This window comes from Nesoenas mayeri (assembly GCF_963082525.1).
Source record: "Nesoenas mayeri genome assembly, chromosome: 5".
Taxonomy (NCBI): Eukaryota; Metazoa; Chordata; class Aves; order Columbiformes; family Columbidae; genus Nesoenas; species Nesoenas mayeri.
The window spans coordinates 45,147,841-45,173,736 of record NC_137548.1 but is presented as its reverse complement, the minus strand read 5'-3'; the positions used below and the strand labels follow the sequence as shown (position 1 = coordinate 45,173,736).

General features: G+C 40.3%; 1 protein-coding gene across 3 annotated transcripts in view; it reads left to right on the top strand.

Annotated features, from left to right (window-relative positions):
• Positions 1 to 290: 290 nt before the first annotated feature.
• Positions 291 to 25,896, top strand: part of TTC17 (tetratricopeptide repeat domain 17) — a 60,406-nt gene continuing 34,800 nt past the window's right edge. The window contains exons 1-12 of one of the 3 annotated variants that reach the window (XM_080344969.1): positions 291 to 518; positions 13,732 to 13,821; positions 15,620 to 15,789; positions 17,353 to 17,464; positions 18,598 to 18,729; positions 19,404 to 19,513; positions 20,117 to 20,261; positions 20,635 to 20,774; positions 20,998 to 21,158; positions 21,473 to 21,585; positions 24,170 to 24,310; positions 24,749 to 24,864. In XM_080344969.1, the coding sequence (XP_080201095.1) occupies positions 303 to 518; positions 13,732 to 13,821; positions 15,620 to 15,789; positions 17,353 to 17,464; positions 18,598 to 18,729; positions 19,404 to 19,513; positions 20,117 to 20,261; positions 20,635 to 20,774; positions 20,998 to 21,158; positions 21,473 to 21,585; positions 24,170 to 24,310; positions 24,749 to 24,864 (1,646 nt within the window). In that variant the 5' untranslated portion in view covers positions 291 to 302. The remainder of the gene's footprint in view (positions 519 to 13,731; positions 13,822 to 15,619; positions 15,790 to 17,352; positions 17,465 to 18,597; positions 18,730 to 19,403; positions 19,514 to 20,116; positions 20,262 to 20,634; positions 20,775 to 20,997; positions 21,159 to 21,472; positions 21,586 to 24,169; positions 24,311 to 24,748; positions 24,865 to 25,896) is intronic. The other 2 variants (XM_080344967.1, XM_080344968.1) reach the window with 2 other exon arrangements.

The following is a 25,896-nucleotide window of genomic DNA, read 5'->3' as shown; positions in this document are numbered from 1 at the left end:
TAACCGGCCCCGCCTCCTCAGCGGGGTCGGTGCAGCAACACAGCCCCGCCGCGGCTCCCGGGGCGGGCACTGCCGCCGCGATCCTTCGCCTCGGGGCTGCCCTGGCTGCTGCCGCAGGGCGGGGCGGGCGCGCAACTCCGGCTGGCAGACTCCCGGCGCCGCCTGAGGTAGCGACTCGGGGCCACCCGGTTTGCCGGCAGGAAAGGCGGCGCTGCCCCAGGGCCTGTCCCTGCCCCATCCCCCGAACAGGCCGCACCGCCCCGCACCGGAAGCCACCACCCGCTCGGTCCTCCCCTCCCAAAATGGCGGCGGTGGCGATTCCGGTTCCGGGTTGTGCGGGCAGGCCGGGATTGGGGAAGATGGCGGCGGCAGGAGCGTCCGGGCGGGGTGGGCTGTGTCGGGCGTGGGTCTTGTCTGGCTGGGCCCTGGGCCTATGCTCGCTGCTGGCCTCGGGGACGCGGCCCGCTTCTGCCACCACCCACTGGGTGGTCACCGAGGATGGGAAGATCCAGCAGCAGGTGAGGGGCCCGGCAGGCGCCGGGAACTGCCCACCGCCGGCTGCCCCGGCGGGTGCGGCCCGCTGCGGCGGCAGGGACAGCCCGCCTCGCCGTTCGCCCGCAGCCCTGCCCGCCCCGAGCTGTGCGGCGTGGAGCCGGTTGGCGCGGTGCGGAGCCCTGCCCGGCCGAGAGCCGCCACAGCCGGGCGGCGGGCGTTGCTGAGGGTCTCCTGCGCCTAGCTGGCGGCGCTCGCGAAGCGGGGCTTGAAGTCGCCTGAGCCCGGGGGTGAGGCGGGGAGGAGCGGCCTGTGGGTCTTAGCGAGCCGATCAACTTTAACTGGAGCCGCGTTCCGAGCAGCGGCGGCTGGAGCTCACCTGCAGCCCCGCCGAAAGCTGCTGAGTCAGCGCGGGCAGGGGTCCTGCTGCGGCTGCCTGAGCAGTGGGACCGCGACCCCGGCCCGCGGCGGTTCTGACCTCCCTGCGGAACCCGGCACCCGCCCAGCGCCGGCGGTGCCTTGGCCGTGCGGCCGGGCCGCCTCGGAGCGCCCGCGGCTGGCGCAGCCGGAGGGTGCGGGAGTTTGCGGTACTGCCCGGCCCGCTGCACCCGCCCGGCTGCTTTTCGTTCCTTCGGGAAGCACGAAGGAAACGGTGGCGTGTTTTCTTGGTGCAGAAGCGTATGCGCGCCCAGTTCCACAGGAATTTTGTGGGTTTAGTCAGAGCGTTGTGTATTGATACCAGTCTACGCTTCATGTTCACTGAGCAGCTGAAAGAGTCGATAACTTATTTCATGCTTGGGCCTTTTCTTACTTGCTTTGCTCCCTCTTTGTTGGAAGGAGAGCAGCACCATAAATCCACTTTCATGTCGGATCTGCTTTGGTCTTAAGCAGAACTGCCAGATAAGTTTCCCTCTGGAGTGGAAGAGTTAATCACTGTAGGAAGCAGGAGTGTGGAGAGATGAGTGTCTATTATTATCACCTTCCTTTTGTGAGAATTTTCAGTCAGGTCTCCTGTCAGAAAGCACCTCTGACAGGTGGAACTGGCTTTCTCGAGGGTTAGCCCTTGCTTGCTTTATGGTTCCCAGACACTTCAGCTGTCTGCATGGATCCAGGCACTCTCTCACCCTAGTTAATTGTAAATTAATGAATGACAACACTTCAGTGCTAGCTCACCTCCTTTTCCCACTTTATGTTGTGAGGAAGTGATGCAAGTGTGTGATAATGGTCTGGAAGCGTCTGTGTGTGTATATTAATTGTATATTATCAAATTTGGTTCAAGTGTTGATTTTGATTATTGCATGAAAAGCAGCTGTGTCTTGAAAGAATGTAATTAGGTGAAATGCCTTGAAAATCTGATTAGCTGAATTCAACACTGATTTTAAGAAATGGCTTTTTATGGTGCCAGTTAACTGATGGTATAGGTGGAAGCTTCTGTTGTACCGTTGCTATGCAGTAAGCTATTCTATTAGAGTTACCAATGCTTTCTAAGGAGGGACATTCCCATGTTCCATGTATTAAGTTCTAATGGTCTATAGATGGGATGACAAAATAATATTTTACCTGCACAGTCAAAATTAATTCATCAGTTTCCAGCAAGGAAACTGAAATCATAAATATGGTATTACTTGCAATATGAGGAGCTCGATTCTTCAGTATCTGGGAGGTAGTGCTGCTAATTATCAAGTGAGTTTTTTTGTAATAATATGTAATTCAGCATCTGTTACTGTCATCTCCCTGGCTCTTGTGAAAATGATACTTAAATTTGTGGTTATTGCCATTGCCATCCCTGCAGAGCACCTCTGAATTTCATTTTTTCCACTTATTTATAATTTGGGAAATGAGAAGAGTGGGCATTTTCTAGAGTGAACTTGAATGTTTTAAATGCCAAAATGCAATTGTGGTTCAATAGTTAGCGGGAAAACCAGCAGATCATCTCCCTTGTTCAGCAGTAGGAAGGAATTGTCATTTTCCCGCTCTGCACTACACTGGTGTGTCAGGTACTGTGTGCAGTTTTGGGTGCCCCGGTATAAGAAGGACACCAAGCTGTCAGAGTGTGTCCAGAGGAGGGTGACCAACATGGTGAAAGGTCTTGAGGGCAAGACTTATGAGGACCAGAGGTCACTTGGTTTGTTCAGCTAGGAGAAGAAAAGGCTAAGGGGTGACTTCCTTGCAGTCTACAGCTTTACCAAGGGGGACAGTGGAGAGGGAGGTGCTGATCTGTGGTCACCAGTGGCAGGGCATAAGGAAATGGTATGAAGCTGTGTCAGGGGAAATTCACATTAAATATTAGGAAAAGGTTCTTCACTGAGAGCGTGGTCAGTCACTGGAACAGGCTCCCCAGGGTAGCACCAAGCCTGTCAGAGTTCAAGGAGCATCTGGACAATGTCCTTAGCCATAGGATTTAGTTTTAGGTAGTCCTGCAAGGAGCAGGGAGTTGCACTCATTGATCCTTATAGGTCCCTTGAGGTATTCTGTGATTCATTGACAATGGGATGCTTTGTAATTGATTTATCAATTCATTGGTAGAACCACAATGTTTCAAAATATTTGAGCTATACTCTTAATACCAAGACGTTACTTATAATACTTATTAACAGGACATAAGCCTAAAATTTCTGTGAAGAGCATCCCTTTGCTGTTTCTTGAATATCCTTCGTTAAGTTGATACTTATCCTGAGAACTTGTATTTTACCAGTACATTTAACCATTCCGTCCTTCTCTGCAGCTATTTTTACTTTGGGCATTTTCAGTGGGGCTTTTGTTCACATTCATCTCAAACTCTTAGGCTATGCAGCTTCTTAGGCTCTGCAGTGTGGTGTTTCAGCTTCTCAGTGTATGAGTGTGCTGTGAATGAGGAGCTGAAAGCAGAAGTTATAGATTACAGTCCATATACAAAATATAATAGCTGGAATCTGAGGGAAGAAGGGTTGAGAATATTTTATATTATTGCCCTAAAATCTGTACCAGCTATTTCTCATGATAGTGCAGCAAGGGTGTAGGCCTTCAATATGAGACTACATTCAAGTGAGATTGATTTTCTGTGGCATAAGACAGCTAGTAGTACCCTGACTGAGACTTGAGCTAGAGTTCTTAGTGATATAACAACTTGGCAGGGGGTGGCAAAATTAAGGCATACTGAACAATTTTCTGTATATCAGCAAGATTTCATCCAGTAAATGGGAGTGCTTGCTAAGTAGGCCCCACTGTTCCAGTTTCTAGTGAGCATTTTTGAATGATGAAACAAATTAATTCCCAGCAGTGCATGTAACATTTTTTTGTCCAGTAAGCCATCAAGAGAAAAGCCATCAAGCTATATCTGTTGCTCTAGTAGCCTGTTTTCAGGTCAAATACATCATTCTCTAGATCAGTTCATGTTCTTCTTTTGGTCTGAGTCCACCTTCACATGTCTGTTCCTGCAAAGCCAGGGACTAAGTAATTGTCTCTCTTTTAATGAGATTGTATCTGCTCAGTGCACATGTTTATAAGCCATCTCATTTCACAACTCACAGTATAAAGTTCAGGCTAATATATAACTGATTTTAGACAGTCTTGTCTGCCACTAGGGAAGCTAGCCACTCTACAGAAATACTAGTGTACTTCAGGAGAAGATAGAAACTTGGCCTAAGGAGAGTTCAAACAAATGACAGAGTAAATGCAATGTAGGAAGCAGTTTCAGTATTCATGCATGGCTTTACTGGTGGGGCAACCAGTTGCTGTCATCTCAGAGACCTGACATATCTGAGCTGAGGTAGAGTCTTTCTAAAGATCACTTGATGGAGGCAGTTAAATCTGAGCAAGCTGGTAGGGACTTAACACTGAAAAAGCTAGTTCTGAGTAACTAAACTAAAAGTAGCTAAAAAAAACTTCCCAGGCAGATGGTCCAGAGCAGGACTGGGGAAGTGTTGCCAGGAGCAGAGAACTTCTGACAAGGGATCCAAGTTGGCAAAAAGTTGTTTTGTTTTTGATGTGCTGTTGTGTGTTTTGAAGTTTGTTAGAGGTGACCTGGAGAAGAGACTGCACAGGCAACACTGATCAGCCTGTTTGGGGCTAAGAAGACTAGCTGCTCAATAAACATGACATCTGAATTTCATGCAGTGCAGGACTGTACTTAATTATGGCTTAGTACAAGTAAAAAGGGGAGACTTTACCTAACAGTGCTCGTTTGGTTGTGGATTTGAATGCGAGTGTGCCTCAAGTTGCAGCAAGGCAAAATGATTCATGGGTGGCATTAGAGTTGGTTAACGTGTTACTGTTGTCTGCCATCTGACTGCACGCGATGCTGGCAGGTTGAGATGAGAACAGTGGTCCATAGACTCAAGACTAGAGGAAATGGAGCCATCCAGAATCAAGGAAAGCTGACAGTCTAGTGCAGCCAAATAAAAAGCTACTTGCTGCTTACCAAAGCATCTTCTGCAATACATTAAGCAGTCACTCAGTCCTGTCTGGAAAATGACAGGTAGATATTTGCTTTGCTCTTTCTCTAAAGGTTAGTTTGCTTGGCTGTATGACCTCTTTCTTGAGTGAATTTGTTATCCTTCCAAGTCTGTTGTATGCTAAAAAAAAAAAGAAGTTTGTTCTTACTGATGTGTCTAAAATAGCATACCTTCCCCAAAACAGTTGCCAGTAAATGTGCCTTTTATGGGTGTGTGCAAAGAGAACTAGGTTGCAGGTTGATGTGAGTCTACCACAGTTCATTAGACGTCCTAGATGTCCTCCAACCCCAGGGTGACAAGCTGAAGCATGATGATTTTGAAGCATGTCAGCTTATCCTCAGGAAAAGGGAAACTTGCTCTGTTTTAAAACTTCTTTCCTCATCACCAAAAGACTGTGGGATTTAGGCCTTCCTCTAATGTGAAAAATAATAATTTTAAAAAAGAACAACTTTATTTGAAATGTTCTGCCTTTTCATAAGTATATTTGAGAAGTTTGAACCTGAACACTTCAGTGTAGTGAATGGCTGAGATGCTTAATGTCCTTGTCAACAATGGGGTACTGCTGACCTAGAATCACAGTTTCCCAGCACTGCTTGCTTGCAGAGGAGTGCAGTGTTGTCTTTCTGCATCACTGTGAAGGTCACAGCTAGATCCAAATTTGATAAAAATAGGCCTTGTGGTAGCCTGAGTGTAGAGTTCAGTCAGAAATGCAAATGTTGTGTTCTTTAGGGTAGTGGTAGAGAAATGGCTTTAACTATTCTCAGCTCAGCAGTTAAAGATTTGCATCTGAGGTGGAGAAGCTGAGAGGTTGGTCCAAAGGGCTATCAGTGCCCATGCACTTGTGCCTCCTGAAGTGTAGCAGGTAACCTTTTGCCAGGTTTTCACTGCTGATAGTAAAGTTTTAATATAAAAATGTGTATATTAAGCCCAGCCTGGTAATATAGACCAAGGTGGTTCAGTTTGTAAGTCCAGAAGGGTCCAGAGATGGCTCCAACCGTGCATAGGTAGCATGTCCTGCTTGTTCCTCCACCCATAGTGTTTCTGTACAGCCTTTGTCATCTGAGCACAGGACAGCTCCCAGGTCCCAGTTCTCTCAGCATCCTCACACTTGGATTTCCTGGCCTGTCATCCTGTTCGCTGTCACTTTTAAAACAAGGGTAGGACAAACTGACAAGATGACATGAAAAAACTATTCAAAACCGATTATTCTGTGGTGAAAGCTGTACTTGTTGTCTGGCATGCCTTCCCTATATTGTGAGCTTCCCAGCTAAAGGGTAGCCTGGAAGTTGCTCAAGCACGTGTGCATGAGGGCCCCAACAAAGCCCAGGTGAGCAAAGCCATCAAGACTCTGAAGTCTACTGTAATTTCATGTAGCTGAACTCTTTTTTTTGTGTTGTTTTATTGGGGATTTTTTGCATTTAAAACTGAATTCCTACCTGTCACTAACCAGTTAGGAAATAAGTACCGTGTTATAAAGTGCCGTCCTAAAAATACTTCTCCAAATAAAGTACTTTCCCTTCAAGTTTATCCAGAAAAAACTAATGACTTATCTGCTGTTCATTTGCTGAAGACATTACTGCTCAGGGTTAGCATTTCTTAGGTATCTTGTGAGCCTAATTAGTATTTTTCCTGTTTTGTAGTTTTAGTATTACAACATGTAATATTTTTAGGAGTTGGCAGTGAGCAGGCAGCAGGAACCCGTCTGCTTTAATGAAAACAAATACTTGTTCATTGCAGATGTGTGAGTGATCTCTCCACCTCTTGTTTTGATTCAGCTGAGTGTATGGCTGGCATCTGGTTTGCTACTGTAGAAAATAAACCTTAGCTAGAATGCACACATTAGAAATTTGGTTTTTTACCATTAAGTATGACTAACAACACATTACAGACAAGTAGTATTACAAATAGTTTTGTTTTTGTGTTTAGATCTGTTATCTAAAATATTAATAGCTGGTGTGCTCTCTGGAAGTAATCTCAGTTGAGCAAACCTATTTAGTAATACCGAAACTTTGTTAGGTCTTATGTCTGAAGTGCTACAGATGTTTATAATTTCTGTTTTCTCTATAGCACAACTAATCTTAATAATATCCAAACACCTAATGCTGTTTGTTAACAGATTCTGCAGCTGTAAGCTTTTAAGTGCCTCAATACTCATTATAAAAATTCAATTTAGTGTTGTTTTTCTGTGTGAATTCTTCAGTGACATTCCTTGGAACAACTATCTTCTGACACTCCCTGCTTATCATTTGGATAAGACAAAGCATATATTTTCCAGTTTTGTAGCTTGTCCTGCATTGAAACCTATACAGAATTTTTGTGGCTTTTTCAGAAATGCCATAGTAGCATCATGTTGGAGTATCTCAAGACAGCAAGAATATACCAAAAGATGAGCACTAGTTTTGAGATTCTTCACTCCCACTTGGGACCGCAATGAGTTCTGACCTGTTTGAGTGGAAATTGCATTCATTTTGCAAGTACAGTTAGAAAAGATCCACTATCTGTAGAACAATTCTATAAGACAAGTACAAGGAGCCCATTTTGCTCTATGCTATCATTTGATGGAATATCATTTCCAGCTTCTTTCTGTCATAATCTACCTTCCACATGTAGTAGAAAGCTTTCAGGACATGCAGAGGCACTAAGAGCTGTTCTGATTTTGGTGTTCCTGTGCCTCAGTTAACACTGTTAGTGGGATTTCCACATTACTTTAAAAGAAGCCTTACCTAAAAGTAGTTGACTCAGGCATTTGTTGACCCTCATTTTAAAAATCTGCTTCCTGATGCACTGTAACTGCATTGTAGGGAAAAAATACACCAGAACATTTGGCAAAACTTACACATCTCATTATTCAGAGACTTTGATATATGCAGGCAACACAGGAGACACACTAAAACTTCAGGGTTTGATTTAACTCTGATGGTGCTTTTGTTGTTGTTACACAAATTCTGTGTGTTTCTTGCTCAATCAGGTTCTTGGCATACTTTGTGACAGTGAATAAATTTGAACTGTGCTTTATAAAGAAACTTTCACCTTTGGGCAAAGTTGAACAGCGAACACTTACTCTAAAAGTGGTTTACTGGCAGACTTTCTGTAGTGTAGCTAGAGTAGCCATCAGAGTTTCAAGGAAAGCTTTTCAGCACTATTTTTTTCTTATTTACTGTGTTTGAATTGAAGTCAGATTCTTCCATTTCAAGTTCTTCATCTTGAGTGTCACAGTTTCAGCACTTTGGGGGAAAAAGTAAATGAATGTGGTGCTCTGCTATCAGGCTAAATGCTTTGAGTTTAAAATCAGTAAGTTGCAACAAGCATCTGTTCTGTGCAGGAGTCTCCACTCTCCTCACCAGGAGGCCGTAGGTGCTCTGCAGGTTAGCATCTCTTCTGTTTCATCCTGGCAGAGTTGCTTACATTTTGCAAAAGATGAACTAAATCACAATATCTGTCTGTTTTTCTGAGTCACCTAATCAGATGATGAGGCACAACAGGCTTTGCATGCAAGGGTAAAGGATCACCTAGTATAGCATCCCACTGTCCTATATTGCATAAAAGTTAAGCTACCATTTGTATTGCAATTTGAATTTACGGTAATATTCTCAGCTTCTGTCTTAAATGTGACAGGAAGCGTCACATCTGAAGTGGTTTTTAGTGCTGGGTGTGGGGATATCAGCAACCTTCTGTGTAATAGGGGAGAGAGTGTAATGCACTAAAGTGAGACCATGTCCTGCCTGGCAGTAGATTCAATCCTAAGGTGAAAAGAAGCATCTGAGAACACCTGACTATTTGATTGCAGCTTTTACAGAGTTGAAATAAAACATGACAGTTTTTGGAATAACACCTGCCCTCTGATAAGGTTTTAACTCTTGAAGTCAGACCTATGCCAGTTTGCAGAACAAAGTTGTATTCTGTTTTCACTACTAGTTAATTGTTTAAAAACCTGACATTAAATACACTGTACCACACACATTTTCATTAGTGCCCAGAAAAAAATACACAGTGGTCCCAGGGCTGTATCATCAACAGGTCTGGTAAAGCTTAGTAAGATGAGGCCACTTATGCCCTTTGTTTCAGAGCAGGAGGCTTTCAATATACAATCATTTGCAAATATGTGAGCTGTTATAAAATGGGGGAGCTATGACTAGTAAGTACATACCATATGCAGTTGTGTATATAATGTGCTCTTTCCTCAAAATGATCCAGTACTGTTCACATTGCCTACTCTTTTCTGTCTAAAGAAACATTTTCTCTGATGCTGTGAAGATTTAGTTCAACTGTGCAAAGCCAACAGACATAGATAAAAGAAAAATAAGTTGATATTTTATGCAGAACTTCTCTGTTGGAACCAGCCTCTTTTTGTTTAGTTTTAGATACTTTCTTAAAACTGCATGTGTTTCCACAACTGAATCAGTCTCTGGGTGACTATTAAATAGACGTGGCGAGCGTCTGTAAGAGCACAAGCATGATGTGAGACTGAATGAAACCAGTATCTTCTAATACTTGAGAGTATTTTTCTTGTGGCAAGAAAGGGGTTTAATCCGGAACAGTCTCCAGGTATCCGTAAAATACATTTTATTTTAACTATTGTATTCTGACTAAAGAATTATTTGACAGGTGACTGAAGCTCTGAGGGCTTTTCAAAATCTTTGAGGTGTGTTGTTCTCTTCAAATTTTTCTAGGCAGCAGCACACAGGAAGGTTCTGTCATGTCTGATGTTTTTATTCAGGTTATAATTTCCTGGGTTTGGGGATGTGCCTGCACTGGAAAGCTGGAAGATGCTCAGTGGCAGTCAGGCATGGGCAGCATCCGCAGCAAGAATGGGGCAAAGCCTGAGCACCCAGATGGCGAGCCCTGCAGGACTCCAAGTGTGCGTTCTTGATTTCAGCATGTGCTCCTGCTACCATTACCTCTCCTGTGTAGATTATGCAGAATTTATATCTGTCTTTGCTACCTTCTCACTGTGCTAAATTCTTCATGAGCTAGCATTACTGCCCTTGATGGCAAATGCAGTATTGGTGCTCTTCACAGCTGAAGAGGTCAGGTTTGTCTTTCTCCAGCTGTAGAAACCTCTGGCACTGTAAAATAGAATGTATTTGATATGGGGAGGGATGTTGTAAAAAGGTGGATAATGCACCAGAAGTCTTGACAGTATTGGTGGCTGGATCTGAAAGGAACAGGTTGTAGTTCAAGAGACATGTGGCTGTTGCTATGGAGAGGGGAAAGATGAAGTGCTCACCTGAGGCCAATTCAGACTAGCCCACTGATATGGCTGAAAACTAATTGTTTAATCTCTTGTGTTATTTTTCAGCTGAATTGGCTGGCCTGTTTCTCAGTGGAGCTATAAGATTACAGGTAGCAAGTAAATGAAGGATTCTTCTACTCGGCAGCAGGGTGATTTTTAGGATCAGTCTAAGCAGATCAGGAAATTGCACTTCAAATTCTATGAAATTCTTAAGTTTGAGCACCATCACCCTCCAAACTGATGCCTGTTGAATGCCAGGTTGGCATTATTTTCCTCATTTGCAAACATGATATCACACAATCTCCCGTGGTTTTAAATTAAGAGTCTGTTTTCCTTTGTGACAGATTTTTGTAGATCTGAATGCTTTTTATTTTCTCATAATGCCTTTATGCTGTAGATGTATAAACTGAAGAGTATAAGAACTGATATGGTATATTCAGCTCACTTTTACAAGCTGCCAAAAGTGCTCTGAACACATTGGATGTGCTGTTTCAAGTTTCCTCTGTAAACCTTACATGATTGCCCAGTGTAGCTGCGTAATTTTTCCATTCAAATTCTTTTTCAGAAGTTAATTCACCTAAATTGGATTTTTATTTTTGAGAGCTAATAATAGTTGTTACTCTCATAATTTCTTGTAACAGAAGTCTTGAACTTTCAGAGTCAGAAATTATCAAATGTATATAAATATAACATTGGACTTACTACTAAAGTTTGGGCTTTAGAGCTTTTTCTTTTAATGCTCTGCATTGGTCTTAAAGATATAATGACTGCTAAGGTTATTAAATAATACTCACTTTCTACTAGGTTGAAGTGTTTTGCTATTATTGAAAGGTTTTTGTTTGCTGGTGACGAACTGAGGTCAGATCTAGAAGTGAAAATCTGAAGACTAAAGAAAAATATCATGCATGCTACTTAACTTGAGATTATTTCCTGGTGGATTGACATAACTTTATTAATTAATTCAGCAACACTACTGTTGGATTGTTGTTGTCATTTTGATTTCTGCTGCTGGATAATAGTTGATAGGAATTTGATGCTTGTTGCATTGCTTTTCTGTCAGCCCATGCACTGCATTGGTAACATACCACTCCACATTCCCGAACACTAAATTCAGACCTAACTCTCATGAGTCTGTTTTATCAAAAATTAAAACCAGAAGCTGTCCCTGAACATCATTCTGTTTCTGAATGAATTATAAGACAGGATCCTTCATCTTTCAGAATAAGGCTTTCTAAATGGTGGTGCCTGCATAACTTTCTGCAAAAAATCACTCCCCAGATGCAGTTTGTCATTTAAAGTGGAGCTGATAGTTGACTTTGCTCTCAGTAACAGTCTAGTATCATGCAAGCAACCTTTATTTGTCAGAGGAACAGTGCTATTTTGGAACGGGCTTTAAACACAGTAAAACTTTCCCTTATTTTCTTTGCAAATAATTCTCTCATTCGCACATACCACAGTAGTTTCTTTACCAAGTGAGGCATGAAACATGTGCTACCTTCACTACATAACTCATTTTGCATGCAACTATGATAGTTCAAAGTGAGGTGGGGCCCATAGGAGGAAATAAGAAATATGACTGTAAGTAAAATGCTGTAGACCTTTAATACTTCAACTAACATTGTGGGGGGTTTTGGATACAGTATTTCCTGTAGTTCTCTGGATCATTGTGGATACTTGGTCATCATTTATTGGCAACAGTTACATCCATCATCTCCAAATTCATAGTGTAAAAATTAACAGGTGTAAGCACCTATTTTCTATTCATCTGGTGATGTAAGAGAATTAATTTGGGAAGGCAGAAAATGAGTTATGTGTTAAGTATTTGGACTGTGTAGGTACCCTTCTGCCAAAGTGTCTCCATTCTAAAAGAAGCAGTTCAGCTTTTGACTTTGAAAAGAATACTTAGCCAAATTTAGCCTAAAACACTGTTAGTTTGTTTTGATTTGTGTTTTGGTTTGGTTTTTTTGAGGGGAATAAAAGGAACAAATGTTTTCATCTTAGAGGATAGGATTCTTACTCAGTAAGGAGGCTTGCCAGGATTCTAGACTTCACAGTCAGTAGTCCAAAGAAAGTAGATTTGAGCTTCTTATCTGACGCACAGCCAGGTGAACATGGCCCATGTCTTAAACTGTTGACAGGACACATTAAAATGACCAGGAAAGTTGCTTTTGTCCTACTGGAGATGCAGTTCTATGCACTAAGAGAGAGTTCCAGAAACATGTCCAGGTTGTTTGACAAGTTGACTAAAAATGAAGAGCTGGAGTTCAGGAGATTCTCCTGCACTGGTATATATTGCAGACTTTTCCAGTAAATTATAGTCACACAGTTTGGACAGATTTCATGGGGGTACACGGTCCATGTAGAAGTCTCAGAGCTAACACGCAGGTACTGCTTACATCCGTATGCAGTAGCTAGTTCCATACCCTGAAAGTTTCAATGCAAACTGAGCAGATCCAGAAATATCTTGGTGTAGATTGTCTACCATAACAGTCGTTACATTAAAAATGGGAGATCTTGCTGTCTTTGTCACTCCTCTTCCTCTTGTCCTGTCATCACATACTCCTGTCTATTTCTTTGCTTCTTTTCTCACACTCATTGAATCCTCCGTGACCTAATTTAATTTACTATTTCAGATAAAGCAGCTGATAGGGTTTGATGTCCTGTTCAAGTATTGAGTTTGGGCCAGCTCACAAGAGAGCCTGGTGTGCACCAGAGCTGGCATGCAGGACCAACTAGTATTGCACTGACAGAGTGGAGGCAATAGGGCTCAAATCCTGCAGGTGAGCCTTGGGGTCAGCTCAGCTGCTCATATGCCACCTTCTGGACTGTAGTGACTTTCTGCCACCCAGTCAGGCAGCAGAATTGATTTGGCATGAGGACAAGACTGGGGTACTTCAGCTGTGGAGTGAAGTGCCATAGTTTACTGGGCCCAGTTAGCAACCAGTAAAGGCCTGGTGTCTAACTGCTCCTGCCTGTGACTTAGCCATAATGACATTCTTCACTGAGCTGCCAGCTCCTGTGCATAGGCTGTGGAAGCTGTAGCACAGTCTTCTGTAACAGTTTTCAGTCTTTGTCTGCTTACCTCTTGATTTTGTTCATTTACTTAATCTAGAAAGCAATAGATCTTAATGCTAGGCTGTTGTGTTAAATTGATTGCATGGAGAAGTTGAGTTGAAGCTGAGGTGCTTTATGCCTATTGAGGGACATGATGGGGGAATTATAAAGCTATAAAAGAAAATAGATTTTTTGTATTGCAATTTAAGGTATCTTGTATTTCGGCAGTAGGTACTCTTAGTAAATTTCTTTGTGAGAAATTTACTTGCCTCTTGTGCTTAGAATTTGTGTGCCTGAATAAACTAAAATAGGTTTAAAATTAAAGCAAGGTTTGAATTGGATTCTCAAATCACAATGTTGTTTGAAGTAGATTTAGAATGTGGACATATTATGAATGCTAAGTGGACAGAAAACCTCTGAACAAACAAACTGTAGTTGAATAAATGTAACTTCTTACCTGTTAAAATTGCTTTAATTAGGAGAATGTCTTACCTTATGGACTGTTGAAATGTCTTGCAGGTGGATTCACCAATGAACTTGAGGAACCCACATGATTTGGTAGTACTAATGAGACAAGAAACAACAGTTAACTACCTCAAAGAACTGGAGGTAAAGCATAGCATTAAGTACTAACTAATTTCTGAAAACAAATACTTTTTTTTTTTAATAAGCTTTTTAGTGATAGATTTAGCTTGGGAACAAAAGTCATTATTGTCATATTTATGCTTCACTGAAAGGATGAAGGACCTCAAGAATTTTGTCTCCAGCTGCCTTATTCCATTTTTTTCCATAAATCCTAACATTTTTAAGGAAAGTCATTTAGGTACTGGATTCTGTAGCTGGGTACTATAGGGTGTTTCAAAAAGATGGACCAAACATGCTACAATTAGGCAAAAATTTACTAACTGTTTAATGAGTTATCAAGTTTTAGTAAGCTCTTTATAAATGCTCTTTGTTCCTTCCACCTGCTGTATGGATTGTAGGAGTTTTATTCATGAGCAGTTCATGGTTGCAGAGATACAGTGATTTCAAATTGGGTCCATCTTTTTGAAACACCCTATATATTCAAGAACATTTTGTGGAAGTGTTGTCTTAGATTTGTTATAGCTATTTAGAGTACAGCCTGTCGGCAGTGACTTTGCCTGTGCTCCTCTCTGGGTTTGTCAGACCGTTCTTTCCATTGCTCTTTCTAGGACACATCAGGGAGCAGGTCACCTCTGTTTTTCTTCAGTCCTGTTTATTATTGAATAAAGGTCTGAAAACACCCTTATGAAAAGGGCTTTAATGTATTTTGAATGGATAACTTAAGCTAAAGTTTAAATATGATGTGGGCTGGTCAAGCTAACAGTTCACAGCCTTTCTTCTCGCCAGGCACTTCTTTCTCTTGTGCCAGTTTTGGTTTTGTCAGATTTGCATAACTAGTTAACTGAGAACTTAGGTGAGCACCAGAGGTAGCTTTAGGTGGATGGGAGAAGTGGTAGGGACAGACCCTTATGTGACTGTTTTCAGCCAGCCTTTCTCATCAAGATATACTCATTTTTATGGTAATGGACATTTTAGCTATGGATGGAATAACAGTTGTAGGCTTTTCAGAACACAGGTTCTGGGTTTGGAAATGACTAATGTACAATTTGTGGCATGCAAATGGCTTCAAGCAGAAGTTACCTATTGTAAGATCTTGTACAAGTTGCTACCACTGTATATATCTCTAGTATTACATAGTAGTGTGTTATCAAATGTGTATGGTTTTAATTAAAAATGCACATTTTCTTCTCAGTTCACATATACAAATCTTTATGACATTTAATGGGTTTTCAATTGCAGATCTAGATGAAAATTAACTACAGTTTTCTTTGCTGGGACAGATCGTTAGTAATCGATACCTATGAGCTTTATAGTATGAAAGGTAGCCTCTAAAGCACATTGTAAGCTGATCTATAGAAATTAGTCTCGATTCTTGCATTAGCCTGCCAGCTCAGTTGTACTTAGTACTCTGTATGGATCAGGAGATCATTTTATTTGCAATCTCTGATATTATTTCTATGAGGTCTTGAAGTGGAAGAAAAGGGTCCAAATATAGAAAAGCTGACATACTGTTCACAACTATTTCTTCTTTTTCTGAATGACCTTTCATGAATTTGGAATGCTATTAGCACTCTTTTTAGGTACAGCAGGAGAAATAAGGGCCTGTTCAAGTCATACTATCTCTAATGAAAGTATTTGTATTCCATGTAACTTTAAAATGTCCTACAAATGTTATATAGGGAAGTGTTCCCAAATTTGAAGAAAGTGGTTTAGATTTTCTTGAAATTGACTTTGTTTTAAAGAGAAGGTTGAACAACTCTTAGCAACCATAGAATTTGCTTTCATCAGTGTACCTTCTGTTTCCTTTTTTTTATTCCTACAGAAACAGTTAGTTGCTCAAAAGATTCATATAGAGGAAAACGAGGACAGAGACACAGGGCTGGAACAAAGGCATAATAAAGAGGATCCCGACTGCATTAAAGCAAAGGTGCCCTTGGGGGACCTAGATCTATACGATGGCACATACATCACCTTAGAGAGCAAAGATATCCGGTAATAAGATGTTTTATATTTTAAGATTTTTACAGAATGGAAAAAGTCAACAAAACCTCTAAATGAAATTGAAAAGAAAAATACTATCGCTAACTGCTCTTTATGTTACAGTTGTTTTATTTTTGTGTTAGTGTGAAAGAAAATTGAAACAACCTCTGCCACTAATTACGAAAGGGCACAGCACAGAAATACCGCCTTCCCCAAACTGTCTGTGTTAGCCCCACCCTGAAACTTCTCCATTCTGTTCCCAGCCTCCCTGTCAGTTCTACCATTGTAAGTCAGTTCTGATATGAACAGACGTGAATTAAGTGCATCATGTAGAAGGGGGTCAAATTTACTTGAGTGTGCTTTGGGTATTTTAAGCTAGATATACTTCTTGTAGTAGGAACTGTCTTAAATTTGAATGAAATTCTGTTGATTACCAAGCTGTTGAACTTTCTGGACATACTCATATTGCTGTGTTTAGCAAATAAAGGATGTGTGGACAGTCTGCTTGACATTCAGCTTCATTGGTAATTCATCTTCAGGGCTGACTGTTTTGTTTTTCCAGTTGTTTGGTTTTTGGGTTTTTTTTAACATAATCAGATGAGTATTTGAAGTGGGAAAAGATTAATTTTATCCTCAAGTACCTTCATTTGGTCCTCTTCCTAATATTTGGGATTTGTTTGTTTGTTTCAGTTGAAGAGACTTCTAATCTGCATGCGTTGCCATTTGCCTGGCAGATAGATCATTAATCATTGTAGAGGTACACTAGGCTGACACTGATACATTTTGGAGGCTATCCAAATATTAATGTTTTCTCTAAAGCAGGCAGAAATTTATTTACTTTATCCTACAGTGCATCCTTATACAGCTGAAATCTGGTAAGATGTCAGAAATGGTCTAATGTGCTCGAACAGAGGATTTTTCTAACAGTCAAATCAGAATACTGTGTCTGTTAACTACAATGCTACTTCCCCTCTACTCTGCCCTGGTGAGACCCCATCTAGAATATTGTGTCCAGTTCTGGGCCCCTCAGTTCAAGAAGGACAGGGAACTGCTGGAGAGGGTCCAGCGTAGGGCAACAAAGATGATTGATTAAGGGAGTGGAGCATCTCCCTTATGAGGAAAGGCTGAGAGAGCTGGGTCTCTTTAGTTTGGAGAAGAGGAGACTGAGGGGTGACCTTATTAATGTTTATAAATATATAAAGGGTGAGTGCCACGAGGATGGAGCCAGGCTCTTCTCGGTGGCAAACAATGATAGGACAAGGGGTAATGGGATCAAGCTGGAACACAAGAGGTTCCACTTAAATTTGAGAAAAAACTTCTTCTCAGTGAGGGTGACAGAGCACTGGAACAGGCTGCCCAGGGGGGTTGTGGAGTCTCCTTCTCTGGAGACATTCAAAACCCGCCTGGACATGTTCCTGTGCCACCTCACCTAGGCATTCCTGCTCCAGCAGGGGGATTGGACTAGATGATCTCTTGAGGTCCCTTCCAATCCCAGACATACTGTGATACTGTTAAAGTTCATAAGAGACAGTATTTTAATCTGGTATGTGCTGTATTATGCTGTTATATCCTCAGCCCTGAAGACTATATAGACACAAAGTCGCCAGTGCCTCCAGATCTGCAGCAGCCAGACTGTACAAAAGTTCTAGATCTTCCATACAGCATTCATGCTTTTCAGCACTTACGGGTGAGTGAGCAAATGCATGTATGTTTTTTTCCCATCAGGAGGAGGAATAGAAAACTTCTACTGGCAGTTCTCAATCAAGGATGAAAGAGGTTTTAAACTTTCAAAACTGTTTCAGACTTATTTTTTTAAACCACAGTTGTGCCTTGATTAAAGTACATGCTTATTGGAGAATGATTTCATCAGTTACACAAATCCTGTTTCTCTTTTCTTATTGTTTGCCTTGTTTTAGGAAAATAGTTTGTTTTGTTTTCATAACATGCTTTTTATTAGTAAAATTGTAGCTTTCATTGGGAATGCTTATAATTTGTGAATTGTTGCAGTTGAAAATTAGAGAGTGCTGAACAGGATCATTAAACTGTGTGAAGATTCAGGTTCAGAAAATTGTTTGCAGGCTTGTCGGTAGCTCCTAGCATACTTGACTGTCTCATTGGTATCTGAATGCCGTGCCCAAACCCAGAGGATGAGATAATCATTCTTTACTAGTACAAAATTCATCTGCTTTATAAAGGTGACAGTGGAAGTGTGGTGCAAAAATTGGTTTTGCCAACAGTATTATATGACCAAATTTTCTAAAGCTGATGCAGCGTTAGTGCTTGTATCTTGGCATTTATTTTATTACAAGTCTTTAGAATAACTTTTCATCTACAAATAAGGATTTTCTTACAAACAAAACAAAAACTCAAGTTTTCTAACTTTGTTCCTGGATCTGGAGGTACTTTTGAAACTAGTACATTTGTTGTTGGGGAAGGAAGGCAGAGAAGAAGAGATGTAAGGATACTTTCATAGTGTGCATGTAGCCTGACAAACATGAGGTAAGCGCTTCAGTGGTCATTAGTGAAATCAATATCTGCCAGATATACAGTGCTACCAGAAAAGAACATTTCTTCTGTAGCTTTCACAAGCAGAAGCAGCTTTTGGCTGCTTCTAGTGTTTGTCTGTCTGTAATAATATATATATTATTCATGTGCCAAAGGTGAAATTATGCTGTCAGGTCCCTAAGATCTTGATACAAAAGGATGGTAGGAATGTAAAGTAATCAAGCTCTAAATTTTCCCAGGAGTCATGCTCTTGTGTATATTTCTCTGCTTTTAGTTAAAAGTGTCAGCAAATACTATATTCACCTTTCATTTTAGGGTGTCCAAGAAAGAGTTAATCTTTCCGCACCCTTGTTACCTAAAGAAGATCCAATCTTCACATACTTATCACGGAGGCTGGGAAGAAGTATAGAGGAAATAGGTCATCGTATTTATGAAGGGCTAATGAAGGTATGAAACTGTAATCTTACTGCACACAGAAAAAAGAGTGCTAGAAAGGCCTCACAAGACTGGATACACCTGCTACATGCAATCAGATCCAGTACTAGTTTTGCACGTACAATTTGGTTTACATTTCATTTACAAAAGACAGACTAAAGACATTTTCTGCTAGGCAAGCAGAGGTGGGAGAAAGCACCAGCAAAGCCAGTAAATAGATACTGTCATCTTTAATGACTCATATTTGTGTGGTCTGGCAAGCCACATTCATTGCTCTGTCAAGGTAATAAGAACTTTTAAACAAAAATGCAGGTACTTCGAGAACAAAGAAGAAACAGTAAGACTGAAATGTGTATGCTTTTGTTTAATGCCTTCCTGCAAAATATAGTAACTCTCATTGAACTCCAGCTATGCTGCTGATGCTTAAACTGCTATAATTTTTCATTTCATCTAATTTTGAATTTTTACCTGTCTGAAAGGCAGAAGTTCTCTGTCTTTAATACATGTATATGCTAGTTCTTTCTTCCTGAACATTCACAGCTATTGCCAAATGGCAGCCTTCCAGAGAAAGAGGATAACTTAGAGCAGCTTTGGTGCTCAGCTTTCCATCCTATAGTAATTAAAACCTAATTAACCTTTTAGAACATGTCTTAGTAGTTAGTACAGTTCATTTGTTTCCACTGCAGAACTCTTCTTCCTGGGTACTCTATAATATGGCTTCTTTTTACTGGCGAATAAAGAATGAGCCATACCAAGTAGTAGAATGTGCCATGCGTGCCCTTCATTTCTCTTCAAGGTAAGAATTGCTAATAAAGATTTCTTTTCAGATTGCTTTTCTAGTTATCCTAATTAGTAAACAGGTTTTAGTTTTTAAGATTATATAATAAGGAATAATCCACTTGTTCTTTACATGCTCTACTAGGCATATATATCATTTAGACATTTTCCTATTAAATTGCATATTTAATATGTGACTGAAGGATGGATGTATGCTTACATATTCTTACACAGTCTGACCTCCTTTTTACTCTCTACAACTACCTGAAAGGAGGTGGTAGCATGGAGGGTGTTGGTCTCTTCTCCCAAGTTAGAACAAGAGGAAACAGCCTCAAGTTGCATCTGGGAAGGTTCAAATTGGACATTACGAAAAATTTCTTCACAGAAGGGGTTGTGAAACAGTGGAGCAGGCTGCCCAGGGAAGTGGTTGAGTCACCATCCCTGGAGGTGTTTAAAAGACTTATAGATGAGGTTCTTAGGGACATGATTTAGTGCCAGAGTTACGTTAATGGTTGGACTCGACGATCTTAAGGGTCTTTTCCAAAATAATTCTATTATTCTAATGTCTGTTTTTTCTTTTATTTCCTTTTTTTTAAAATTTTATTTTCATTTTGTCTTTCAGGCAAAATAAAGATATTGCACTGGTGAATTTGGCAAATATTCTGCACCGGGCGCACTTCTCCGCAGATGCAGCTATTGTAGTCCATGCAGCTCTGGATTACAGTGACTTCTTTACCAGCTATTACACTTTGGGAAATATATACGCAGTAAATACTGTCTTTATTTTTGAAGGCTTGTAGAAAACCAAGTATTGAATCTTTCTGGCTTGACTTGTAATGCTTTTTTACAGTGTATCTTGTGTTGCATGTGCCTTTCACATTTGGATGAAAGTATCTTGACAATCTTAAACATTAAAAGTCCGTCTTTCAGAAAATATTCTTATCTGCGCTTGGGAATAAATCCTAGGGAAATTCTCCTGCAGCCTCTCTTTAGCAGATATAGTGGCTTGAGTTTCAGAAACAGCAGGCTGCTTGTTACCACAAATTAAAATCTGAGTTAATGACTTCTTTTAAAATAGTATAATTTTAATATTAAATATTACCAAACAATGGCTAATTCTTTATCTCGGTCATTCTTCAGATGCTTGGAGAGTACAACCACTCAGTTCTGTGTTATGATCATGCTCTACAGGCCAAACCAGGGTTTGAGCAAGCTGTAAAAAGGAAGCATGCTGTCCTGTGTCAGCAAAAACTTGAGCAAAAATTGGAAGCCCAGCACAGGTAACTAAAGAAGCATTCTAGGGGCAATTCATATAATCTGACGTATATTGTTCTGTTTCAGCAATTATTTACGTTTCAAATAGAATAATGATTTTCAACTTTCTATACTTATTATACTTAACATTATTCGTAAGAATGCCTTGAGAAACTCAAAGTTGAGAAAGTGCATCACTGTAGGAAAAGTTGATTTGAAGTCAATCTTTTCTACTGTTGAATTTTCAAGATCACTTCAGCGAACATTAAATGAATTGAAGGAATATCAGAAGCAGCATGACCATTACCTTAGGCAACAAGATGTCTTAGACAAGTACAAGCTTATCCAGGAGGAACAAATCTTGAGGAACATCATTCATGAGACACAGATGGCAAAAGAAGCTCAACTAGGTACAGCTTTTTAGAGTTCGTGTTCATTATAGCCATTACATATATTCAGATAAAAGTCAGTACATAACTTCTTTATATATTAAAATGGCCCTGAGTGGCTATTGTGTTTTGCTTATTAAAACAAGGATTTGCAATATATTCTTGAAGAGGGGTGGGTTTTTTGAGTCTTTCAAAGACAGAGTTTCCTCTGATCTGATGAAATAAATAAATAGGAAGGATTGACCAGATTGGGGGTGGAGGTGTTGAGTGTGTGCTGTCATTGTTCCTCAGAAACCTCACTTATATAGTAGAAAAAAATGGTTTGTGCTCTGCAGGGAACCATCAGATTTGTAGACTGGCCAACCAGCAGCATAGCTTGCACTGCCAGTGGGACCAGCCTGTTCGTTATCACCGTGGAGACATTTTTGAAAATGTGGAATATGTTCAGGTTTGTCTGTGAATTCATATTAATGCTTTAAGTTGCATCCCACTTGCCTTATTAGCAAAACAGTTCAATTTTTTTGAGTCTTGACAAAGGGGATACATTTTAGGTATGGCAGTTTTAGTGAGAAATCATTTGGTCTGTTTTCCAGAGTGTGAAGTAGAATCATAAAATCATAGAATAGTTTGGATTGGAAGGGACATTTTAAAGTCATCCAGTCCAACCTTCAGCAATGAGCAGGGACATCTTCAACTAGATCAGGTTGCTCAGAGCCCCATCCAGCCTGGCCTTGAACATCTCCAGGGACGGGGCATCTACCACATCATTGGGCAACCTGTGCCAGTGTTCTGCCACCCTCATTGTAAAAAAAAATTTATTCATGTTTAGCCTGAATCTCCCTTCCTTTAGTTTCAAGTCTGTTGTACGACACCCTTCTAAAAAGTCTGTCCCTATCCTTTTTAAAGGCTCATTTTAAGTGCTGAAAGGCCGCAATAAGGTCTCTCCTGAGCTTTTTCTTCTCCAAGCTGAATAACCCCAACTCTCTCAGCCTGTCCTCGTAGGAGAGGTGTTGCATCTCTCTGATCGTTTTGGTGGCCTCTTCTGGCCCCCCTCCAACAGGTCTGTGTCTTTCCTATACTGAGGGCTCCAGAGCTGGACACAGAACTCCAGGTGGGGGTCTCACTGGAGTAGAGTAGAGGGGCAGAATCACCTCCCCCAACCTGCTGGCCACACTCCTTTTGATGCAGCCCAAGATACAACTGGCCTGTGGGCTCCAGGTGTACATTCCTGGCTCGTGTCCAATCTTTCATCTACCAGTATCCCCAAGTCCTTCTCTACAGGGCTGCTCTCAATCCCTTCATCCCACAGCCTGTATTGACTTCAGGAGTTGACCCAACCCAGGTGCAGGACCTTGCACTTGACCTTGTTGAACCTCATGAGGTTCATATGGGTCCACTTCTCAAGCTTGTCGAGGTCTCTCTGGATGGCCTTCCACCCCTCAAGTGTGTCAGCTGCACCAGTCAGCTTGGTGTTATTCGCAAGCTTGATGAGAGTGCACTCGATCCCACTGTCTATGTAATTGATTAAGATAGTAAACAGTGCTGGTCCCAATAAAGACCCCAGAGGGATACCACTTGTTACTGGTGTCCATCTAGATGTTGTGCCATTGACTGCTACTCTCTGCGTATTTAATGCTAGTTTCTTTTTCTAGTAATACAAGCTGTGATCGACTCTGGATTATAGAACTTTAGAGAGTTTATTGGATAAGACTTCAATTAACTTGGCAAAGAGAACTATTAGAATTATTCAAATTTTTTAGAATTATATTATTCCAAAGTCTTTGTTTCTTATGAGATACCAGCCACTTCTATATTGACTCCTTTGCTTTTTCAACCTGCATAGAGCAGCCAAGTATTTCTAGGAAGTACAAAAATCCTCACTTGAGGAATTACAGTTTTATCTTGCGTAAATGTACTACATTTCAGGTGTGCTAACAGGAGCATAACATGTCTAATTTTCTAATTCAGTTTTCTTCAGAGAAGACAAGAAAAAGCATTAGATGGCTAATGTTAACGAAGAGACAAAGGTTTTTTTAAGGAGTTAGTTTTCTAATGTACATGTGGTATATGGAATAAGAATTACTCTTTAGTGGAAAGAATATTCTAATATAACAGCTTAAAAGTGCATTTAAAATAATATTGTATCAGTCATTTATCCCTACAGCCTTAAAGTCAGTCGTAGTTTCTCGTTTGTTACACTGTCATATGACTCAAGTTATACAATTTTTGCATGCTCCTTCTGATTTAATTTTTTTTTCTTACCAGAAGCAGCACAAAACTGCTATAAGCAGTTAGAAAATGGAAACCCAGAGCTCAGTGGTGTTGAATCTAGAGAGTGCTTTTACAGCGCAAAATAAGGTGTTAGCCTGGTTTTGTGGGTATTTGTGGATTGTATATTGTGAGTTATTGCACCAAGGAAATCGATGCAGCAGTATTGAGAAGTCGTGGAAGCAGGGTGTATGCTAATACTGAAAATCCAGAATGAAATACCCTACCAACACCACTGCTGTGTTAGAACTACAGATAAAGATTACAGTTCCATTTATTTTGCAATGTGGAATGTGTTCTGGAGTATCCCCTTAACTAGTTCAAGAAACAGGAATCATTATTTTTAATAATGCTGTGTTTTTTTCTTGGATGTTCTTACTGTTATAATAATTATAAATTCAGGTTATTGAGATAATTTTGCAAGCCATGAATCTTAGTGACTCTGACTTGAACTAGATTACACAGTCTAGATGTGTGGGCTTTGTGGTCTATTAGAAATGTTTGCTTGGTACCTTTTAGCATTTTTTGGTGATTTACACTTGCATTTTCACTGTTGACTTATTTACGGTATGAATATTACTTTTCCATGGTGTGGGTGGATCAAGAGGCTTAAATTTCCTTTTTTTTTTTGCTGCTACCCAAATTTCAGCTCATCAGTGAGGCTTAACCACATAAATGGTTGGGAAAAAAATAGTGTACAGAAATTCAGCCAATAATATACCATCTCTTTTCCTTATTAAATATTTGTTTTCTGTTGGTTCTAGTTTGGTGAAGACTCTTCAACTTCTAGTATGACATCTGTGAATTTGAATCTTCATGCAAACCAAAGTGACTACAGCCAGTCTTTGCAGTCTTCCCCTGTTGCTCGTTCTATCGTTTCAGTGTGGAGCGTAGAATCCAACGGAGTGAGTGAAGAGGATAAGCTTTGTCCTTTCAAAGAGGAGTTGTGGAAGAGTGAATCTTGTTCTTGTTTATGGGAAACTTTTAGCATATGGGCTACAGTTTTGATGTGTGGCAGCACTGGAGAGTGTAGCATTCTGAATTTCTTCAACATATAAGCGTCTCTGTTTCTCTGATGTTTCCCATCATTTGAAACTCTACTACAGCGCAGAGGGGGGTTGTTCTTAGCTACTTTTGCGAACATGTGCTGCAAATAAAGCAGTACAGCTGAGTAAAAATAGAAAGTGGAATTACTGTTATTTCAAAAAATATGGGAAAATAGTAGTTCTAAAGTTCTCTGCTCTTTTTCTCCTCCAGACTACTCCTTATGTTCTTATCAGCTTCTTAATTGGAATATTTAAAATGTTGAGAAAATAATAAAAAATATTTACTTTTCCTCTTAGGACAAACAGCATATTCTTTGGCCTCAGCGATCAGAGTGCATGAAATCTTTCCCCAAAATTCCTGATCCAGAAGAACTGCCAACTTATTTCCTGCCTCCAGAAAATAGGGGGTTCAGGCAAGTGATGATTTATGAAAATTATATTTGTAAATTTTCACACTAATGTATTAATGAGCATTTTCTTTCTGGAGAGGATGGATGCAATTAGTAATCAACAGCACAGATGTGTTCGGACGTCTTTCTCTGGCAGCCCCACAGAAGGAAGGTGTTTTCCTTTAGTGTCATCTTTGCTGTAACTGTAACAGATCCAATTTCATGGTGATTCTTCCCTGACTGTTAGTGCAAGGTGAACACATGAAATATCTACAGTAATACTAAGAGAATGAGAATTAAAGCACAAGTCTGAATGACTTTAGAATATCATTTAAAAAAAAAAAGAGGACCGAGAGTGAGCGAGAATGAGGTGAGTAGGTATTTAATAACTACAAATAACTGTTGTACATTGCATACATCCCCTTAGCTTTAGTTACGGTAACAGAAAATTGTGAAGACCAGAAAATACTAAAAAAGGATTATGAATGGAAAGCCCTGGCTCATTCCTTTGGTATAAAGGTAAAAAAAGAGCTTAGTTGTGGAATAGTCAGTAATATTTGTTCTTACGTAGCATAAAATAAATGTATCTATGCTGCGATAGCTACCTTACATAGATCAGTGCAATTTCACAATATCATACTCACTTAACATTATAATAGTGATGGTAAGAAAGCTTTCTTCTCCTAATCAGTATAATGCTAGTACTGAGCATGTGTTAAAGCAAAGTTCCCATCCACAAATGTTCTGAAACTTCCTTTGAAAAAAACAGTGTTCAGTGTAGAATGTTCTTCTCAAATTATTTTGCTACCTCCTGATGTTTTTGAAACAAAATTTTTGTTTAAAAAACTTCAGCATTTTCTTTTTCACTTATCTATTTAGTCCTGAACAATCCTTATTAGTATAATATGAGAGCCTTCTGTGTCTTATCTCTACTGCATTGTCTGTTATTAACAGATAGTCTATGCTTAAAAATTGAAAGTAAAGACCTTATTTATTAATAGCTTTTAAAGGGAAGGGTGGCCCTTGGATGCTTCTGGTTTGCAGCCTTTGTCAGTC